The sequence below is a fragment of the Syzygium oleosum genome, unplaced genomic scaffold (assembly GCF_021117445.2).
Source record: "Syzygium oleosum isolate NSW1041296 unplaced genomic scaffold, Sole_v2.1 Sole_v2.18, whole genome shotgun sequence".
Classification (NCBI taxonomy): domain Eukaryota; kingdom Viridiplantae; phylum Streptophyta; class Magnoliopsida; order Myrtales; family Myrtaceae; genus Syzygium; species Syzygium oleosum.
In genome coordinates, this window is record NW_026607502.1 from 2,427,705 (window position 1) to 2,445,496 (window position 17,792).

General features: G+C 40.3%; 3 protein-coding genes and 1 pseudogene across 4 annotated transcripts; 1 reads left to right on the forward strand and 3 right to left on the reverse strand.

Annotated features, from left to right (window-relative positions):
• The first annotated feature begins 1,354 nt into the window (after nt 1–1,354).
• Nucleotides 1,355–6,421, forward strand: LOC115682143 (50S ribosomal protein L34, chloroplastic). 2 transcript variants are annotated; one of them, XM_056319482.1, is made up of 3 exons: nt 1,355–1,632; nt 2,557–2,837; nt 6,058–6,421. In XM_056319482.1, the coding sequence occupies exons 1-2, from the start codon at nt 1,404–1,406 to the stop codon at nt 2,811–2,813; spliced, it is 486 nt and encodes a 161-aa protein (XP_056175457.1). In that variant the 5' UTR covers nt 1,355–1,403; the 3' UTR covers nt 2,814–2,837; nt 6,058–6,421. The 2 variants fall into 2 exon arrangements, with proteins under 2 accessions (XP_056175457.1, XP_030462147.1); XM_030606287.2 differs by lacking the exon at nt 6,058–6,421 and having other exon boundaries at nt 2,557–2,925.
• On the reverse strand, nt 5,156–6,130 carry LOC115682092 (vignain-like; annotated as a pseudogene).
• Nucleotides 6,422–9,012: 2,591 nt separating the features above from the next.
• Nucleotides 9,013–10,271, reverse strand: LOC115682137 (ervatamin-B-like). The gene is made up of 2 exons (XM_030606280.2): nt 9,833–10,271; nt 9,013–9,599 (listed from the first exon to the last, which is right to left on the reverse strand). The coding sequence occupies exons 1-2, from the start codon at nt 10,269–10,271 to the stop codon at nt 9,013–9,015; spliced, it is 1,026 nt and encodes a 341-aa protein (XP_030462140.2).
• A 2,467-nt stretch (nt 10,272–12,738) lies between these two features.
• Nucleotides 12,739–14,045, reverse strand: LOC115682136 (zingipain-2-like). Its single transcript, XM_030606279.2, has 2 exons — nt 13,574–14,045; nt 12,739–13,342 (listed from the first exon to the last, which is right to left on the reverse strand). The coding sequence occupies exons 1-2, from the start codon at nt 14,004–14,006 to the stop codon at nt 12,756–12,758; spliced, it is 1,020 nt and encodes a 339-aa protein (XP_030462139.1). The 5' UTR covers nt 14,007–14,045; the 3' UTR covers nt 12,739–12,755.
• Between the last annotated feature and the right edge of the window lie 3,747 nt (nt 14,046–17,792).

A 17,792-nucleotide genomic window follows, 5' to 3' on the forward strand; every position in this document is an offset into this window, starting at 1 on the left:
ATAGCAATTAACGGAATGATTATATTAAAATTTCGTGTAAAAGTTAATGACTGAATTGGCAAAATCTAAATGTTTATGATTGATTTGGTCTCCGTACAATAGGTTTGGGATCGATCGCCCGAGTAAATTTCCATGCACACACTAAGACAACAAATTCCCAAAAGGCTGTGGCCAAATATATATAACTGATATGGATCAGGATGACAGAAATGATCTACATGAAACGTTCAGCACGCTTATACCATTGAAATAATATATAAAAAAAAGTCGTAATATGTCACGTGCATTATCTATTAATCCTACGTAGGGATAGCGATCAACCTGATTAGCAGCCACAAGAACTATCCGAGGCTGCCAAGCCATGTTGGCAAATCGAACAGGGTTACTCTCTCTCACGTTTCTCTGTCCAACATTCAAAGAGTTAATAAAAAAATTTGAGTTTAATTAACTGAAATATCCCGTACTTAGGTCAACTTTAAACTTTAATGTAATCGTCACTTTAGTAAACTATATCATAGGGCATTTTCTTCACGTAAATTGTATGTCGTGTTAGATTTTACGTGCATTTGTTTCTTTCATCGATTATTTTTTTGGACAAATTGATTCTCTTATATTGATGAGCAATTCCAACTACGGCTATATGTTTCGAAAGTGTACGTGGATCGTCTATCCTTTTTTATGGGGAGAATTACCAAAAAAGTCATAACCCTATTACATTTATACCAATTTAGTCATAAGCATTTTAATTTGGCCAGTTTGGTCCTAAACATTTTGACGATTTTCCAATTCACTCCTCAATCTTTTAATTATGCCAATTTAGTCCTAAATCTTTTGATGATTTGCCACTTTAGTCGCTGACGTAGTGGTCTAGTTAGTGTCAGCCATCTCACATGGCACGGTTAGCGTTAATGTGAGCAAATTTTTAATTTTTCTGAATTTTTTTTTATTTTTCTTTTATCCTTTCCTTTTTTTTAGCCCTAGGCTAGCAACGACCCTCGCCTGGTTCGGGTGAGGGCGTCGGGCCCTCGTCCAGATCCAGGCGAGGGCTGCGACCCTTGCCTGTTGGCCGGCAATAAAACAATCTCTCAAGAGGGAGCGTAAGGAATCGAACTCCAGACCTCCACCTCCAATGTCGGGACGACCCTAAATCTCCAATGGCTTGGACAGTTGGAGACAGAAAAAAAAAAAAAAAGAAGCCCACATCCTCTTCAGCTCAAGCCCAGAAACTCAACCGGGTCGGATTATCCGCCAAAACTTCCCACCCCGCATTCCACTGACCCGATAAGACAATCTCTCTCTCTCTCTACCTCTGCAATTCATCGTTCACTTAGGATAGTGTCGTGTCCACCCCCACACACAGTCTCTCTCTCTCCTTTCTCTCTCTCTCTCTCTCTCTCTCTCTCATGGCGTCCACGGCGATCCTCTCGTCTTCTTCCTCGCCGCTCTCTCTGGGGAGCAGCAGAGCTCGGGGTCCCTGCGCCTCCCTCGCCTTCCTCACGGGCTCGGGAAGGAACGACGGCGCCCCTCCTCCTTCCGTGAGCTTCGCGAGGGCCGCGGCTCCCTCGCCTCTGCTTCGCTGCTCGTTCTTACCCTCCTCGCCTTCTTCCCTCTCTTCCCCAAACTCCTTCTCTGGTAATGTTCGCGTTTCGGGTTCTCGCGTTTTAATGTGTTTGAGTTCTTGGCCGTGGCCTTTTCGTTGTGGGAAGTTTGGTACTTGGTTTTTAGTTTCGAAATTCTTGCTCCAGTTAGATTTGTTTCAGTAGAATTTGTGCCTCGATGCTTGGTTGTTTAGCTGAATTTTTATTCTTTCCGGGTTAGTTTTCGGGAGGAATGTATAGATTTTCGGGAAATGTGTCTGCTTTATATGTACAATTGCCTCGTGTTTGGACGATTGAAGTTTCGAATTGGGTGTTCGATACCTATGTAAAACTGGGTGTTGAAGGATCCTGTCGATCAGCTTGGGGTTTAAGAGTGAGGTTTGCTCTCGAGTGGGGTTTGTACTTTGCCAAGAACTTGCTAGAGAGATCGTTTGGTGCTTTAATGGTCTTTGTGGGTGTAGTTAATGGACTCGTTAAATTAGATTGGGCGCCGAGCGAAGTACGTCGAACAAGTCCTTCTCTTTGCAATTTCACACTTTACAGTGATGGGGCCTCCAGAGTGCAGAGAGTTTTAATGTGTAATGTGTAATATCTGCTGGGTAAGCATGTTTTCACAGTAAAACCCGACAGAGTGGCCTCACTTGTAGTAAAACTTTATTAGCCTTCGGAGTCTGCGTTCTCAACCCTCAATTGCGTGCACGAGCTCCTGTGTTTGGGAATCAATAGGAATTCTACTTTGAAGCCTTTTGCGCACCATGCTTTCCCGTGTTCCTCTTACTGTGGTCAGAAGCGTGGTTCATATGTTTTTTTAGATAATGGATGCTATTCCTTTTGGAAATATATTTCGTTCTTCCTTCGATCTTGGAAAATGATATATTATTGGATTCAGCTCATTGATGACGGAAAGAAGGAAGAAAATGATCTGTGCCTTCCCTTATATATGGATTTCAATTTCCAGGTTCGTCCTTGACTTTGAACTTTAACTTTCCTGTTGGAACCACCACGGAGAAACGCCGTGGCCTGGTGGTGAGAGCTGGGAAGGCTGCACTTTGCCAAACAAAAAGGAACAGGTCGAGGAAATCTCTGGCTCGGACCCATGGCTTTCGCAGGAGGATGAGAACTACGAGCGGAAGAGCAATTTTGAAGCGCAGACGTGCCAAGGGACGATGGGTCCTTTGCACCAAGTCAAATTCGAATAGCGGCAAACGTTCTTGATTGTTGTTTGATCATTTACAAGAGGTAAATGCAACATGTACCATTGTTTGGCAGATGACACTTTTGGACATTTTTGGAATCCCTTGTGATTATTGATTGCAAGTTTTCTTCATTGAGATCCACTAGTTTAATTAAGTAGATCCGCATTGAAGCAATCCACTTCACATAGCAGAAGTGGCCCCATTTAAACAGCTCTGTTAAAAGTTGACCTTATTAAAGACTATTGATTATCAAGTAATCTAATTATTCCATAGTCAATTACATGAGTCTTCTTTTCCTTTTACAATGAGAAAGTTACATAAGCATGTCATCACATTGAATTTGTTTTTTGCCTAAGCAGTTGAGATCATTTTTGTTGTGATTCTCTAGGTTTTAAGATCTTTGAGAACATATGTCTTTCTATGTTCTTGCCCAATTCCACGAACTTCCATCTTTGGTATGGTGTAATTTAACTGTCTGTGAAGTCTTTGTTTGGGTTGAATTTAGTTGGTGAATTGCTTACCTCTCGGAAACAATTTTGCTTGTTTGACATGGTAAGGCTATAAAATATTTTTGTTCTGCATATTTAGTTTTCACGCTGTCATCCCATGTCGATTTTAAACGTAGGGTACACCACATTTCTAGGTACTTTCTGTTTTTCCTTTTAATCAATTCATGAATCTATTTTTCCCGTTGCATATATTCTTTCACAAAGTAGGAGGAATCCTTTGAAAAAGGCAGATTGTCTAAGCGATCGAGCCTTTGCTTGTGGTTTATCATTGTTATAATTTTGTGCTGATAGCACTGAAATATGGTGGTTGTCTCAACTCTCAAGAATGAGTTGACATGTAAACCTTGTTGTGGATTTCATTTTTACATCTAGGACAGTTCTTCCTGTCTCATTTTTCTACTTCCAATGTGAGCTTTTTAGCCATAATCCATCTGCAGAATGTGTTCTAACTTTACTGGTTGTACCATTTAAGAACGAATTGCGTGTTTACCTGCACGACAAGACGAAAGACAGTTCAAAGTAATAATTCCATGAGTTCAAAGATATCTATATACACATATGAGGTAGTTAATGCTTAGATCCATAGATATGCATGGATAGACAGTAGTTTTCAGAAACTCTGTTAGGATCATGTTCTCTTTGCTTTAAATGAAGTTTTCGTTGACCAAAATATATGAGCGATTAGAACCTCCCATCTTTATTACATATATTATCCTTGCTGACTTTACTCATGATAAACGGATGGTAGTTCAGATCAAGTGTTACTGTTTTCTGCCTCTCATTGTGCTTGTGCTTTCTCTATGTGATTTCACGGGGGAAAAATAAGCTACAATCATCATAGATTATTTTTCGTCACTTATTTTCCTCTACCTGGGAAGAGCACGCTCTTCTATAAATAGAGATTAAGCTATCTTGTATTTCAGAATGTAGTTGATGGTTTGCTGGATGTAGCTTCTATGAACCTGGCGACCGCCTTTCATTGTATTTCATGATCGATTCCTCTGTAATTATCTAGGTTTAGAGCCTCTTAATATTCTCCATTTGTGTGATGCTGACCCTTCCATCACCTCACCTGTCTTATTTCTTCTGTCAAAATGCTAATGTCGCGTCATCTGGCGGGAACAATTAGGTGATGCGCAGTTGGTGTCGCATAGGCAACACAATAGATAAGATATTGGTATTCTTCTATATAGCCCTTGTGGCGGCATTTCAGGTTAAATTCCTGTACCTTGCAATGTAATTCATCAGCCAAGGTTGCGTGAGCAATGCAACATGGTTTGCGAACTTCTTCGCTAACGGTTGTCTAACCCTCACCAGCCAAGCCACGGCAAAGGTTGGCTTGTAGTGGCATGGCTAACCGTTGCTGTAAGGCCGACTAGACCAATCACGGCGGTTGCTGGTTACCTTTTTCCTTGTGTGTAGCTGGCATGATACCTACCGTCTAGTTTTTGCCGCGTATAGAAATCTAATGAAAGAGATGATGGTCCATTGACTGAACGATCCAAGCCGGGTTCATAAGTGAAATTCAAGTTGAATTGGCAACTGGTCAAAAGTTTGCTATCTTTCAAACAATCAAGATGGCAGCACAGAAGATCTCTGGAACTCTTGCACATCTCACTCTGCGTCCTAGGAATGGGAGGCGATACATAAACTTGTTCAAGATTCCGTCAGATTCTAATAACAAAAGTTGTCACCACAGCCTGGAAAAGTTTGGCTTCTTGATTTTACTAAGGGAGACCCATGGACAAGTTAAATTTTCACTATAGATAATTTCATCATAAGTACAATCTTTGGACACAGCAATGACCATAGCATTTTCGTGATATTAACACATATATTTGCTAAGATAGAAGGTTCCGTAGCGATAGAAGTAGGGAAGAATCTCCCAACGACAAGATGATACTAGTCGCTCACACAATAGGATAAGAAGGATGCATAGCAAGTCCACATAGCCCTTCTGGTTGATCAAAATCTCTTTGAATCATCATGTAGCCAGCTTCACCCCATGTCTCTCCCCAAGAATTCCTAATCTTCCAATATTTGGTGCCGTCCTCGGTCATTCCGTACCCAACTATAGCGACGGCGTGAGTCATCGCAGTCGCGCAGTTTCCATTGAAGATGCTGCTTGAGTATGACTGGAATTCCCGCCCACTGCCATCTAGGGCGATCGAGACCGGTTGCATCGCCACAACATTTAACAGTTCCCCCTCATTGTTGGTGGGTACTTCCATGTAACCCGTGATTTTGGCCACAGTCGAGGATGCTGCGCTAGTGTCGCATGTTCCGTCTGCTGCTCGGTATGGGTGGTTAGCTTCAGAGGTTATGCCTCCATTTTGTATTATATACTCAAAGGCATTGTCCATCCAACCACCGTTACAGCCATAGTTTCTGCTGTTACAATCGACCGACTGTTGCTCGGATAGTTCCGGCAGGTTACCGATCTTGATCTAGGTAATCGATTCTACAGCCGCTATCGTTGAGAAAGCCTAGCAACAACCTGCACATCCCTCAATGACGTCGTTATTTGATTTGAGTAGGAAATTGAATGATACATGGCTAAACATTTATGCGCTTCTAGTTTATTCTATTTCATACCCCTATAATGTGATTATAATGCTTCCTTACATGATTTTTATTGGTCTTACTCGATTCAAGCCGTTCCGAGAATGAGAAAATTGTACACATGAATTCGATGGAAGGCGAGAAAAATAGTGTAACTGCAACTCTTACCACAAGGACCTTGGTTTTTTATAGCATTCACAGCTCCTTTCTCCACCCAATCTATGCTATCCGGGACGTCGGTGACATTAGAACGCAGGAACGACATCGTCCCGGGGGAATTTCTACGAGTCAGCTACAGTGACAATTCGGTATGAATCGTGAGGAATTCCTCGGCGGTTAGGTCCAAAAACGCGTTCAAACCCAACTTGAAAGTGCGATTCCTGATTTGATTGAAATCTTCGATGAATCGCAAATTGTCTACAAATATCTCGAAACGATTGCCCTTTTCTTAATTAATTGACTGTTATATTTATTTCGTTGTTATTACAATTATATATCGAGTTTGAACCTATAGTGTTGGAAAACCAATGAAATGAAAGCCTACAAGCTTGAACCCTTATGATAGCTCATATAGAGAAATTAATGGGGGGCTATGTTTGGCCTAAATGAATAGGGTTCTTCTCCATTTATGCGGCAGTAACAAAGAATGATTAATTAGAGGCAGTAGCAGGAGAGAAAGAGAGAGCTTAAAATCTGGGAAAGAGGGTGTTGTCCGGTTATTATTAAACTGACATTCGGAGCTCGATTCATGGTCTAATTGAGTTGAAATTTTGTCAGCATTCTTGCGACACATTGTTATTGAATGTGATCGGTTTGATTTTGCATTCGGAGCTCCCTACTTTAGGTTTTCATGGGTTGCACTGAACTTGCATTCAAGTGAGATTTATCCTTGATTTATTGTGAAGTTCATGTGTATTGCCAAAAATGGTATTTTTTATATTGTTGCTGCAATGTTCCTCTAGTATTAGCGAGAGAAGAACTTTGTTCACACAATTTTTTTACAGTGAAAATTTTGGGTGAATTTCGGTCCATTGGTTTTTTATCTGCTCACACCGGGGAGGTTTTCTACATAAAATTGCCTTGTGTTTGAGGGTGCTTGGTATTTGTATTTAAGTAGATATATTACTCTATTGTGTTGTTTCCCATTGGGTTCGCACAAGAATGAAGATTGTTTTGTTTCGCTGTACTAATCTGATATTGTTCAGATTGTCATTGTTCTCACAACAAAGTGATATCAAAGCATTGGTTCTAACTTGAATTTTTCAACCTTGTGTTAAAGGATAGAAACAAGTAGGAGTAGAATGATTATGTTAAATGGTTCAGATTATCATGTTTGGAAAGAGCAAATGAAATACTTTATGTATGTGAAGGATTATTATTCGCCCGTGTTTGCTAATGAGAAACACAAGAGTAAAACTGATGCTAAATGGTGAATATTTCATCGTCAAGTGTGTGGTTACATTAGGCAATGCGCGGATGATAATGTTTTGAATCATATCATTGAGGAAACACATGCTCGCATTTTGTTGAATAAGTTCGAACAATTGTATACTCGAAAGATCGGGAATAACAAGTTATTTTTTATAAAACAAATGAGGGTTTTGAGATATCAAGATGATATTCCTTTGACTGATCATTTAAACTATTTTCAAAGAATTATAGATCAGTTAGTTGTGATGGGAATCAAGTTTGATAGTGAGATAGAAGCATTACGGTTGCTTGGTACTTTGCCAGACTCATGGGAGACATTTTGAATGTCTTTGTTTAATTCAACCTCGGATGGCAAAATTACCATGGATTCCAAGAATAGTGTTTTAAATGAAGAGATGATAAGGAAGACATAGAGATGCTCTCACATTCCGAAGCCTTGGTCGTTGAGAAAAGGGGAAGAAGTGAAACTCGATGCTCAAGAGATAGAGATAAGAACTGAGATAAAAGCAAAAGCAAAACCAATAATTAACAAATGTTGAGTGAAATTATTGCCATCAAAAGGATATATCAAGAAGTATTGCCGTTAAACAAAAAGAGAAAAGAGAGGAAAAGTGATAATAACAGCAATGACAATTGCGTTGCTACACTTTCAAAAGACTTTCTAATTGTCTTTGATAGTGATGCAATGAATCTTGTATGCCATGAGACTAGTGGCGTAATTGATAGTGATGTATCTATTCATTCTACATCTCGTAAGGATTTCTTTACATTGTACGAATCAGGTGACATTGGATCTGTTAAGATGAATGAGCTAGCAGAAGTTGCAGACATTGGTAATGTGTACCTAGAGACCAACAATGGCACGAGGTTATTCTCGAATAATGTTAAGAATATACCTCATATTCATTTGAATAGTGGCACAAGTAGAGCATATACCTTGTTGACTATACTCATGATAAACATATGGTAGTCAGAATAAGCGTTACTGTTTTCTGCCTCTCATTATGCTTGTACTTTGTCTACGTGATTTAGCAGGGAAAAAGTAAGCTACGATCATAATAGATTATTTTTTCTTCACTTATTTTCTTCTACCTGGGTAGAGTACGCTCATCTATAAATAGAGAGTAAGCTATCTTGTAATTCAAAATGTAGTTGATGCTTTGCTGGATGTAGCTTCTATAAACCTACGGACCGTCTTTCATTGTATTTCATGATCGATTCCTCTGTGGTTATCTAGGTAAAGAACCTCTTTGTTGGGGTATGGTTCATGCTTCCCATTAACAGAAAGGTCCATTGATTGAACGATTCAAGCTGGTTTCGTAAGTGAAATTTAAGTTGAATTGGCAACCGGTGAAAAGTTTGCCAGCTTTCAAACAATCAAGATGGCAGCACAGAAGATCTCTGTGATTCTTAAACATCTCATTCTGTGTCCTAGGAACGGGATACGATAGCATAAACTTGTTCAAGATTCCATCAGATTCTAATAGCAGAAGTTGTCACCACAGCCTGGAAAAGTTTGACTTCTTCATTTTAATAATGGACACCCAAGGACAAGTTAAATTTCCACTATAGATAATTTCATCATAAGTACTATCTTTGGACACAGCAATGACCAGAGCATTTTCGTGATATTAACACATATATTTGCTAAGATAGAAGGTTCCATAGCGATAGAAGTAGGTAAGAATCTCCCAACGACGAGATGATACCAGTCACTCACACAATAGGATAAGAAGGATGCATAGCAAGTCCACATAGCCCTTCTGGTTGATCAAAATCTCTTTGAATCATCATGTAGCCAGCTTCACCCCATGTCTCCCCCCAAGAATTCCTAATCTTCCAATATTTGGTGCCGTCCTCGGTTGTTCCGTACCCAACTATGACGACAGCGTGAGTCATCGCAGTCCCGCAGTTTCCATTGAAGACACCGCTTGAGTATGACTGGAATTCCCGCCCACTGGCATCTAGGGCGATCGAGACCGGTTGCATCGCCACAGCATTTAACAGTTCCCCCTCATTGTTGGTGGGTACTTCCATGTAACCCGTGATTTTGGCCACAGTCGAGGATGCTGCGCTAGTGTCGCATGTTCCGTCTGTTGCTCGGTATGGGTAGTTAGCTTCAGAGGTTATGCCTCCATTTTGTATTATGTATTCAAAGGCAGTGTCCATCCAACCACCATTACAACCATAGTTTCCGCTATTACAATCGACCAACTGTTGCTCGGATAGTTCTGGCAAGTTACCAGTCTTAATCTGGGTAATCGATTCTACAGCGGCAATTGTTGAGAAAGCCCAGCAACAACCTGCACATCCATCAATGAAATCATTATTTGATTTGAGTACGAAATTGAATGATTCATAGCTAAACAATTATGCGCTTCAGATTTATTCTATTTCATACCCCTATAACGTGATTCTAATGCATTCTTACAGGATTTTTATTGGTCTTACTCGATTCAAGCCGTTCCGAGAATGAGAAAATTGTACACGTGAATTCGATGGAAGGTGAGAAAAATAGTGTAACTGCAACTCTTACCACAAGGACCTTGGTTTTTTATAGCATTCACAGCTCCTTTCTCCACCCAATCTATGCTATCTGGGACGTCGGTGACATCAGCACGTGGGAACGACATTGTCCCGGGGGAATTTCTACGAGTCGGCTGTAGCGACAAGCCGGTATGAATCGCGAGGAATTCCTTGGCGGTTAGGTCCGAGAACGCGTTCAAATCCAACTTGAAAGTGCGATTCCCGGCATGATTGAAATCTTCGATGAACCGCAAATTGTCTACAAATATCTCGAAACGGTTGCCCTTTTCTTCACTGTCGGCGTAAGTGCGTCCATGCTCATGGATCCACTGCTCAAACTTTTGCTCCATGGAAGCTTCGGGGAGTGCACGGGACGTTGCATGCAGAGCCCAAGAACCCAACATCAATGCTAAGCAAAGAGATACTTTTCCTGCAAATGATGAAGCCATGGCTCATGAAAATGTTTGACTAAGCTTGGAAGATGATGACGGAAAGAGTACCGTGCAATGGTATATATGCATGTTTACGGATTAAGCTTTTCGTAGCTTTGACGTACTATGGTATTAGTGTAGGTTGACCCTTATCCTTGGATTGAACCAACAAATTAAAACTCAGAATGCTGAATATTGTGCACATTATTTAATAAAAAGAAGATATTAATTTATAATTTCACTGAGTTTTTCTAGAATTTAATGATCTGCTGACATTAGTTTTGCAACATCATCAATATCTAGGCAAGGGAAAATGACACAAATAGTTTCTGAATTTTGGTCTAATATGTAATGTGGTCCATCAACTTTTAATTTATTCAATGTGGTCCCCGAACTTTAATCAAATGTACAATATCGTCCTTAAACTTTTAATATGATCAATGTGGTCCCTGAACTTTTAGTACAATATCAATTTAGTCCATTGACTATATGATAATATTCAATATTATCTCCGAAGTTGAATAAATTGAAGGATGATATTGGACATTTTCATATAATCTAGGGAATATATTGAACGTCTACTAAAGTTCAGGAGCCATATTGAACAAATTAAAAGTTGAAGGATTACCTTACACATTGAGTTAAAGTTCCAGGGCCACAATTGAACTAATTGAAATTTCAGGAACGGCACTGAACATTGGACCAAAGTTTAAGAACTATTTGTGTAATTATCCCTCAAGACAATGAAGTTTCAAGTCTCATCAGCAATTGGGATTTCAACAAGAACAATCCACATGACTATTGTTTAAGAAATTTTCGGAAATTTGAAGGCCTTGGTCAAAGTAAGTGTACATTTTCATAATATTATTATTATTTTACTAGTGGCACTTATTGATGTAAGGGTCCTTACTTTGTCTTGTTTCGGGTCCTTATTTTGTCTTGTTTCGATTGTCATTGATTGCACTTTTATTCTCTCCTAATTGATTGATTATCATTCTTTTTTTATCATTAAAATTATATCCTGAGTTTGAACCTATAAAAAAAAATTAAACCAAAATTACAGTATATGAAGTCCGGGGTGTATGATGCAAACAATCTTGGATCGGACATTAAGGAAAGTCCAAATTGGATTAGTTGACCAATCATAACTATAAGATGCAAGAGTGAACACAGAAACTAGTTTACATGTTGGAGTCAGTTTGACGGGGGTGTCACGTTTGCTCTTATAAATAGTATTCTTCGGGTTTTGTTATTTTGTGTGTCTTGTAAGCGTTATATGAGTTGTGTGAGGCACCGACATGCAAGACACGCAAAGTGTTATTGCTCATGATTTACATCCTGAAGTAATTCTTTCGTGTTGCACGGTTGTATGATAAAATTTATTTAATTCTTTGTGAGATTGAGTGATTATTTCATAGAAAAACCATCACCATGTATTTCTCTTATTAATACTTTTAGGCAGTACTTCAATAAAACAAATTAGAACCCCGTGCAATGCAAGTGTAATGTCTGTGCAATTCGACTAGTAGCATTTAAAAAGAACTTTGAATAAACTTCAATGATCGATTGTCATTGCATTAGCGCGATAGTAGCTCATGAATTCAGCACTAATAGGTCCTAATCAATAGTCAATTAGACAACAGGATAAGAAGGGTAAATGGCAAATCCACATAGTCCTTCTGGTTGAGCAAAATCTCTTTGAATCCTCAACGTTGCCATCTTCGACCCCATGTCTCCCCCACAAGTTCCTGATCTTCCATTATTTGGTGCCATTGTCAGCCGTCCCTCGGCCTACTATCACGACCGCGTGGATCATCTCGATCCCACAGTTCCCTTTGCTAACGCAACTTGAGTGTCAACGAAATTCCTGATCGCACTGCCGTCTATCGCCTGGTGGTGAGAGCTCAGAAAGATCTCTGTGCTTAACAAAAGGGAACAGTTCGAGGAAGTCTTTGGCTAGGGGGAAAAGCCCTTGATTGTTGTTTTGATCATTTACAAGAGGCAAAATGTAATAGGTACTATGGTTATGCATATCATTGATTGCAATTCTCTTCATTGAGACCCACAATTTCCACTAAGTATATCTGATGAAGTGATCGGTTCGCGTATGGCAAGTGTAGACATAGGACAGATTCGCCGAAAGTCGACCTTGTAAAAGACCGGCAATTAAATCATCTAATTACACCAGTGTCCGTTACGTGAATGAGGTTTTTGTCTAAGCGTTTCATTTCATTACTGTGGTGATTCTGCTAATAAAAAATAGCATAATCTTGTTCAAACTTCCATCAGGTTCTGCCAATCAAAACTCTCCCCAGAACTCAACGTCAATGGCCTGAAAAATAGGCTTAAACTTTTGGAATGGATAACAACGGATAAATTTAGAAATTTCCATGATAGATAACTTTATCATATAATCCCAATCTCTGGAGGACCCAACAGTCATTGCATATGCGTGATATTAACGCATCAATTCAACACTGGCATATCCTAATCGATTGTTAATTAGACAACAGGATAAGAAGCATGCATGGCAAGTCCACATAATCCTTCTGGTTGAGCAAAATCTCTTTGAATCTTCATGTAGCCAGCTTCACCCCACGTCTTGCCCCATGAGTTCCTGATCTTCCAATATTTGGTTCCATCCTCAGCTGTCCCATAGCCTACAATAGCGACAGCGTGGGACATTGCGGTGCCGCAGTTCCCATTGAAAACACCGCTCGAGTACAACTGGAATTCCCGCCCACTGCCGTCAAGGGCAACTGAGACTGGTTGCATCGCCACAGCCTTCAAGATCTCCCCCTCATTGTTGGCAGGGACATCCTCATAACCCACAAGTTTGGCCACGCTCGAGGATGCCGTGGGAGCATGGCATATTCCGTCCGATGCATTGTAGGGATAGTTAGTTTCAGAAGTGATGCCTCCATTTTGTATAATGTAGTCGAAGGCGGTGTCCATCCAACCCCCGGCGCAACCATAGTTTCCTGTAGTACAGTCTACCAATTGTTGCTCCGATAGTTCCAGTAACTTGCCAGTCTTGATCTGGGTAATCGATTCTATTGCCGCTACCGCCGAGAAAGCCCAACAAGAGCCTGCACATCCGTCAACAGTGCCGTAATGCAATTTGAGCAGGAAAAATAATGATTCAAGGCTAAAAATTTACAGATGATATTCGAGTTTATTCTATACATACCCCAGTAATATGATTCTATTACTTCCTAACATAATATTTTCATCACTAAATTTGAGTCGTGACAAGTATAAGAAAAGGGTACGCATGCATATGATGGAAGTACAAAAAGTTAGGTTTTTTTAACTCTTACCACATCGACCTTGGTTTTTTATAGCATTTACGGCTCCTTTTGCCACCCAATCCATGCTATCGGGGATGTGGGTAATGTTTTCATACATGAACGACGTCTTTTTTTGGCGGGGAGTCGATGGCAACAACAATCCAGTACTAAATTGAAGGAATTCCTCACTGGTTCGGTCCGAGTACGCGTTCAAGCCCAGCTCGAAAGTGTGATTCCCCGCGCGGTTGAAGTCTTCAATGAACCGCAAATTGTCTGCAAAAATCTCTAGACGCTTGACCTTCTCTTCACTGTCTGCGTAAACGCGTCCATGCTCAGCCATCCATTGCTCATGCTTCTGCTGAATGGAAGCTTCAGGTAAATTACGAGACGCTGCATGCAAAGGCCGTGAAGCCAACATTAGTACCAAGCAAAGAGAGAATTTTCCTGCAAGTGATAAAGCCATTGCTTCAACACCAATTACAGAAGGTTAACTGCGGTTAACTATTTCCCTAGGCTTTGTATGATGATGAAGAAAAGAGAAGTTGGGGTATATATAGACGAAGTTTCTTTAGTTGTGGCATAATATGGATTTGTGTTGGAGGGAAGGTCGACCCCAAACCGTGGGTTGACCCGCAGAAGATTACAAATCGAATGCTGGAATATGGTCCAGATTGGCGATGGGAAGCATGAGATTAGTTTACTATTTTCACCATGTTTCCAAGAACTTAGTGGAGACTTGACATTACGTATATACCATTGTCTGCAGTTCAGTTTTCTTTCGGGCCATCTTGTTGGTGAAAGCATCGATGCTTGCCAGTTTAGACTTCAGAGGTCCTTATTTTGTCTCGTTTCCAACAGCATTACATGGACCTTCTCTTTCTGAATTTGATTAAATGGACCCCTTTCTTCTGTTTTTCTTATGTTGCTTGTCCCACGTTTGATGTTCTATTCCGTGGAACAATGTCCGGCAATTGCTTCGTGGGTGCCCATGAAACCTTATCATATTTTCATTTCACATTGGAGATGACATGACAGGTTGGCCTTTCTAGAAGAACATATCTGCATGGATGACTTCCAGGTTTTGTAGGATTGGTATGGACGTCGCCGGCGATGATAACGATTACAGCAATTGAAGAACTGGCAAGATGACAACTCACAATCACAACGATGCTCAAAAAGCTCAAGAGGAAGTTCTCTTAATAATATTTCGGATCAATTATAGGAACTGCCCTCCTCGAACAAAACCTTGCAACCCTAACTAGTTAAGATAATCCGAAGTTAGCAAAGAATCATCATAAACGAGTCGGAAATATGTAGATGGATAGTTGATTGAATGGGTTTCCCAACTTGGCCGCGCAATAATACTTCGAATCAGCTTTTCGAATTGGTATTATGGCCCACTCTTATACCACCAAGAAGTACTATTATCATCATAAAGACAAATGTTAATCAGACTCGCTCTGCATTCTTAGTGAATGGACATATTTGCTAGTGAAAACATAGCAAAAATCAAAAGTGGAATACCTCATCAAAGCCATCACTAATGGAACTTTCGTCATAGATGTCATACTTGTACCAAGAAGAAGCACTACTTTCATGTCTGCATATCATCATCCGGAGAGAATAAATGTCAATTTGACTCGCATGGGATTACTAGTGAATGGACAAATTTTGCTAGTGAAATATAGCACGATCAGAAGTGGAATACCTTATTAATCCATCATCCTCATCCTTATAGAAGTAAAGCACTACTTCTTTGCCACTCTCGGTTTCCATGGTCACCACACAAATGCACAACCCACCATTGCTCTCATCACCACGCCACCTCCACAGCCTCCAATGGCAATGCTATCGGGCCATCCCACTGGAAACTCATCAAGTTAAATCAACTTTTTTTGTGCGAAATATAGTCATACCAGTTGGAGTTTATTCCATCCTAAATAATAAAAATCAAGTCAAATACAGTCGGTACAATCTGGCTTATCATTTGGTCACAGAGAAGAGTAAGTGGACTAAAAATAACTAATGACGAAAATATAGGACATGTTTCATAGCATGGAAGCTGCTAAGATCGTGGGAAATGGAGGAAATCAACGGAGCTTGAGAGCACTTAATGAAGAAGGCACGTGAATTCTAGTAACTGTTGGAGGGAATTCAAGCATTAGAAAGACATGGAACACGAAGCGAAGGCGGTCCAGATATGTGAAAACTCTGTCAAACTTTCACCTGAAGCTTTTCCTTTGGAAGTGATCTCTTTCCATTTGGATTTCGTCTACATAGTTTGCCATTTAATTTCCCTATAATTCAGTGTTCTTGGCATTAACCTATATAAACATAAGGGGATTTTACAACCACCCGCACGGTGTGGCGCACTTTGGAGCGCGCACTCTTCCTCTCGCAAAAGGTTGAGTGTTCGAATCCCGGGCGCCGCAAGATGACTTAACCGGTGGCACGTGTGTGGTGGCTAGCACGTGTCGCCCCGGGTTTACTCCCGGCTGTCGGCCGTGCGGGGGTTCCCTGAGTTACCAAAAAAAAAAAAAAAAAAAAAACATAAGGGGATTTTACCCATCTGCGCATGGCCGAGTTGGTGAGCGCTTTCCTTCCCTCGAGAGGCTCGGGTTCGAATCCCGCTCGATTCCGTAATTTAAGTAGGGGCCCGGCAAGTGGGTTACTAGGCTAGTCTCCCCGAGGTATAGGCGCCCCGATTACCTATGCGGGCTCGTCCCCAGAGAATGGTAGCGGATCTTCGGTTACCAAAAAAAAAAAAACATAAAGGGATTTTTATGCATTAATGGTGCTGGAGGTTTTGCAATTAGTGTTAGTCATTTATTTATTTCCTCATATCTATTATTTAGTATTAGCTTATATTATATATGACGGAGGGTTTGAATGCTTGTACTTGATGACGTACGCTTGTTTCACTTTAAGTGGATTGGGTTTTGTTGGAATTTTGACTTCCTTTTTTTTTATCTTCTCTTTCCCTTAATATGAGAATCTACATTTAATTTCCATTAACCTATAACTGACTCATTGCACTTGTTGATGGTGCAGAACCTCGTGCCTTCTTGTCGAAGGGAAGTATGAATCACACCTCAACACATAAGAGCTTTAAAGTGAATAACAAAAAAATGGATGACAATTTCGCCAAAACACCAAAGAAAAACATATGATAAAAAAAGAATGAAAAAGTTCACTTCTAATAGGGGTGTGCATCAATCCCGGTACAACCTGGAACCAGACTGGACCGGACTAAACCGGCCAATTTCGCATGGTTCCTAGGGAGACCAGTCCGGTTCCCCCACATAAGGAACCGGATTGATGGGACCGGTCGGACCGACCAAGATTTCAATTTTGTTTTATTTCTTATCCTGCAGCACATCATAATTAGTAAATTTTTTTTTTCTTTTAATGTCGGAAAAACTCCACTTGTAAACAATAAAAGAAACCAGAGACCGACCTTGGAACTGAACCAAAGCGGTCGGTCGGGTTCAGCCCTGGAACGGGACCGGGTAGGCTGGTTCCCGATTCCACAAACTAGGAACCGATCCTGCTTGGTCCGGTATCAAGGTGAGAAGCGACCCATGCTGAACCTAATCACCCCTAACTTTCAGATTAATAGTTAGAGATGTTGAGTCAAGTAGCACCTCAGTACAAAGCGGCTTTGTCCCAAGCTTAATTTGGCCATGACTGTACATCTCTGTTCTCAACATGAATAACTTATACTTTCTTGGTACTCTGCAAAATGTTTTGTATTTGATTTAGTTTATTCCTGAAACTTAGGATTATAGTATTGTGACTCTCCAATCAAGGACAGTATGTTCTTGAACTTAGGTTTATAGATACATATTGAGGGTAATCAATAAGTCCATTACATCCGTTGTGCCTCAAAGATTTATTATTAGTTTATTCATTTTAATCGAATTTCATCGCATCTTATCTTATGTCTATTAGAAATCAGGTGGGCATCGGTGGAATGTGTCCTTATATCTGCAATGACCCTTATCTGATTCTGCAATTATCATTTGGGAGTTTGTTCTTTGCATTACTTGATCTAGGCTCTGAAATCAGGCCCCTTTGTCCCTCAGGAAACTTGCTTATGTTTATCTATGCTTAGGTTGTAAGAGAATAAGAAATCAATCATTTGCAGAGAGATTAGTAACATCTGAGGTTTTTGTTAAAAGTAACTAGTTTCCTAGAATTCTGGCACCGTTCCTTTAAGCTAGTTACCTTTCTTGTCATTAAGGTCGAT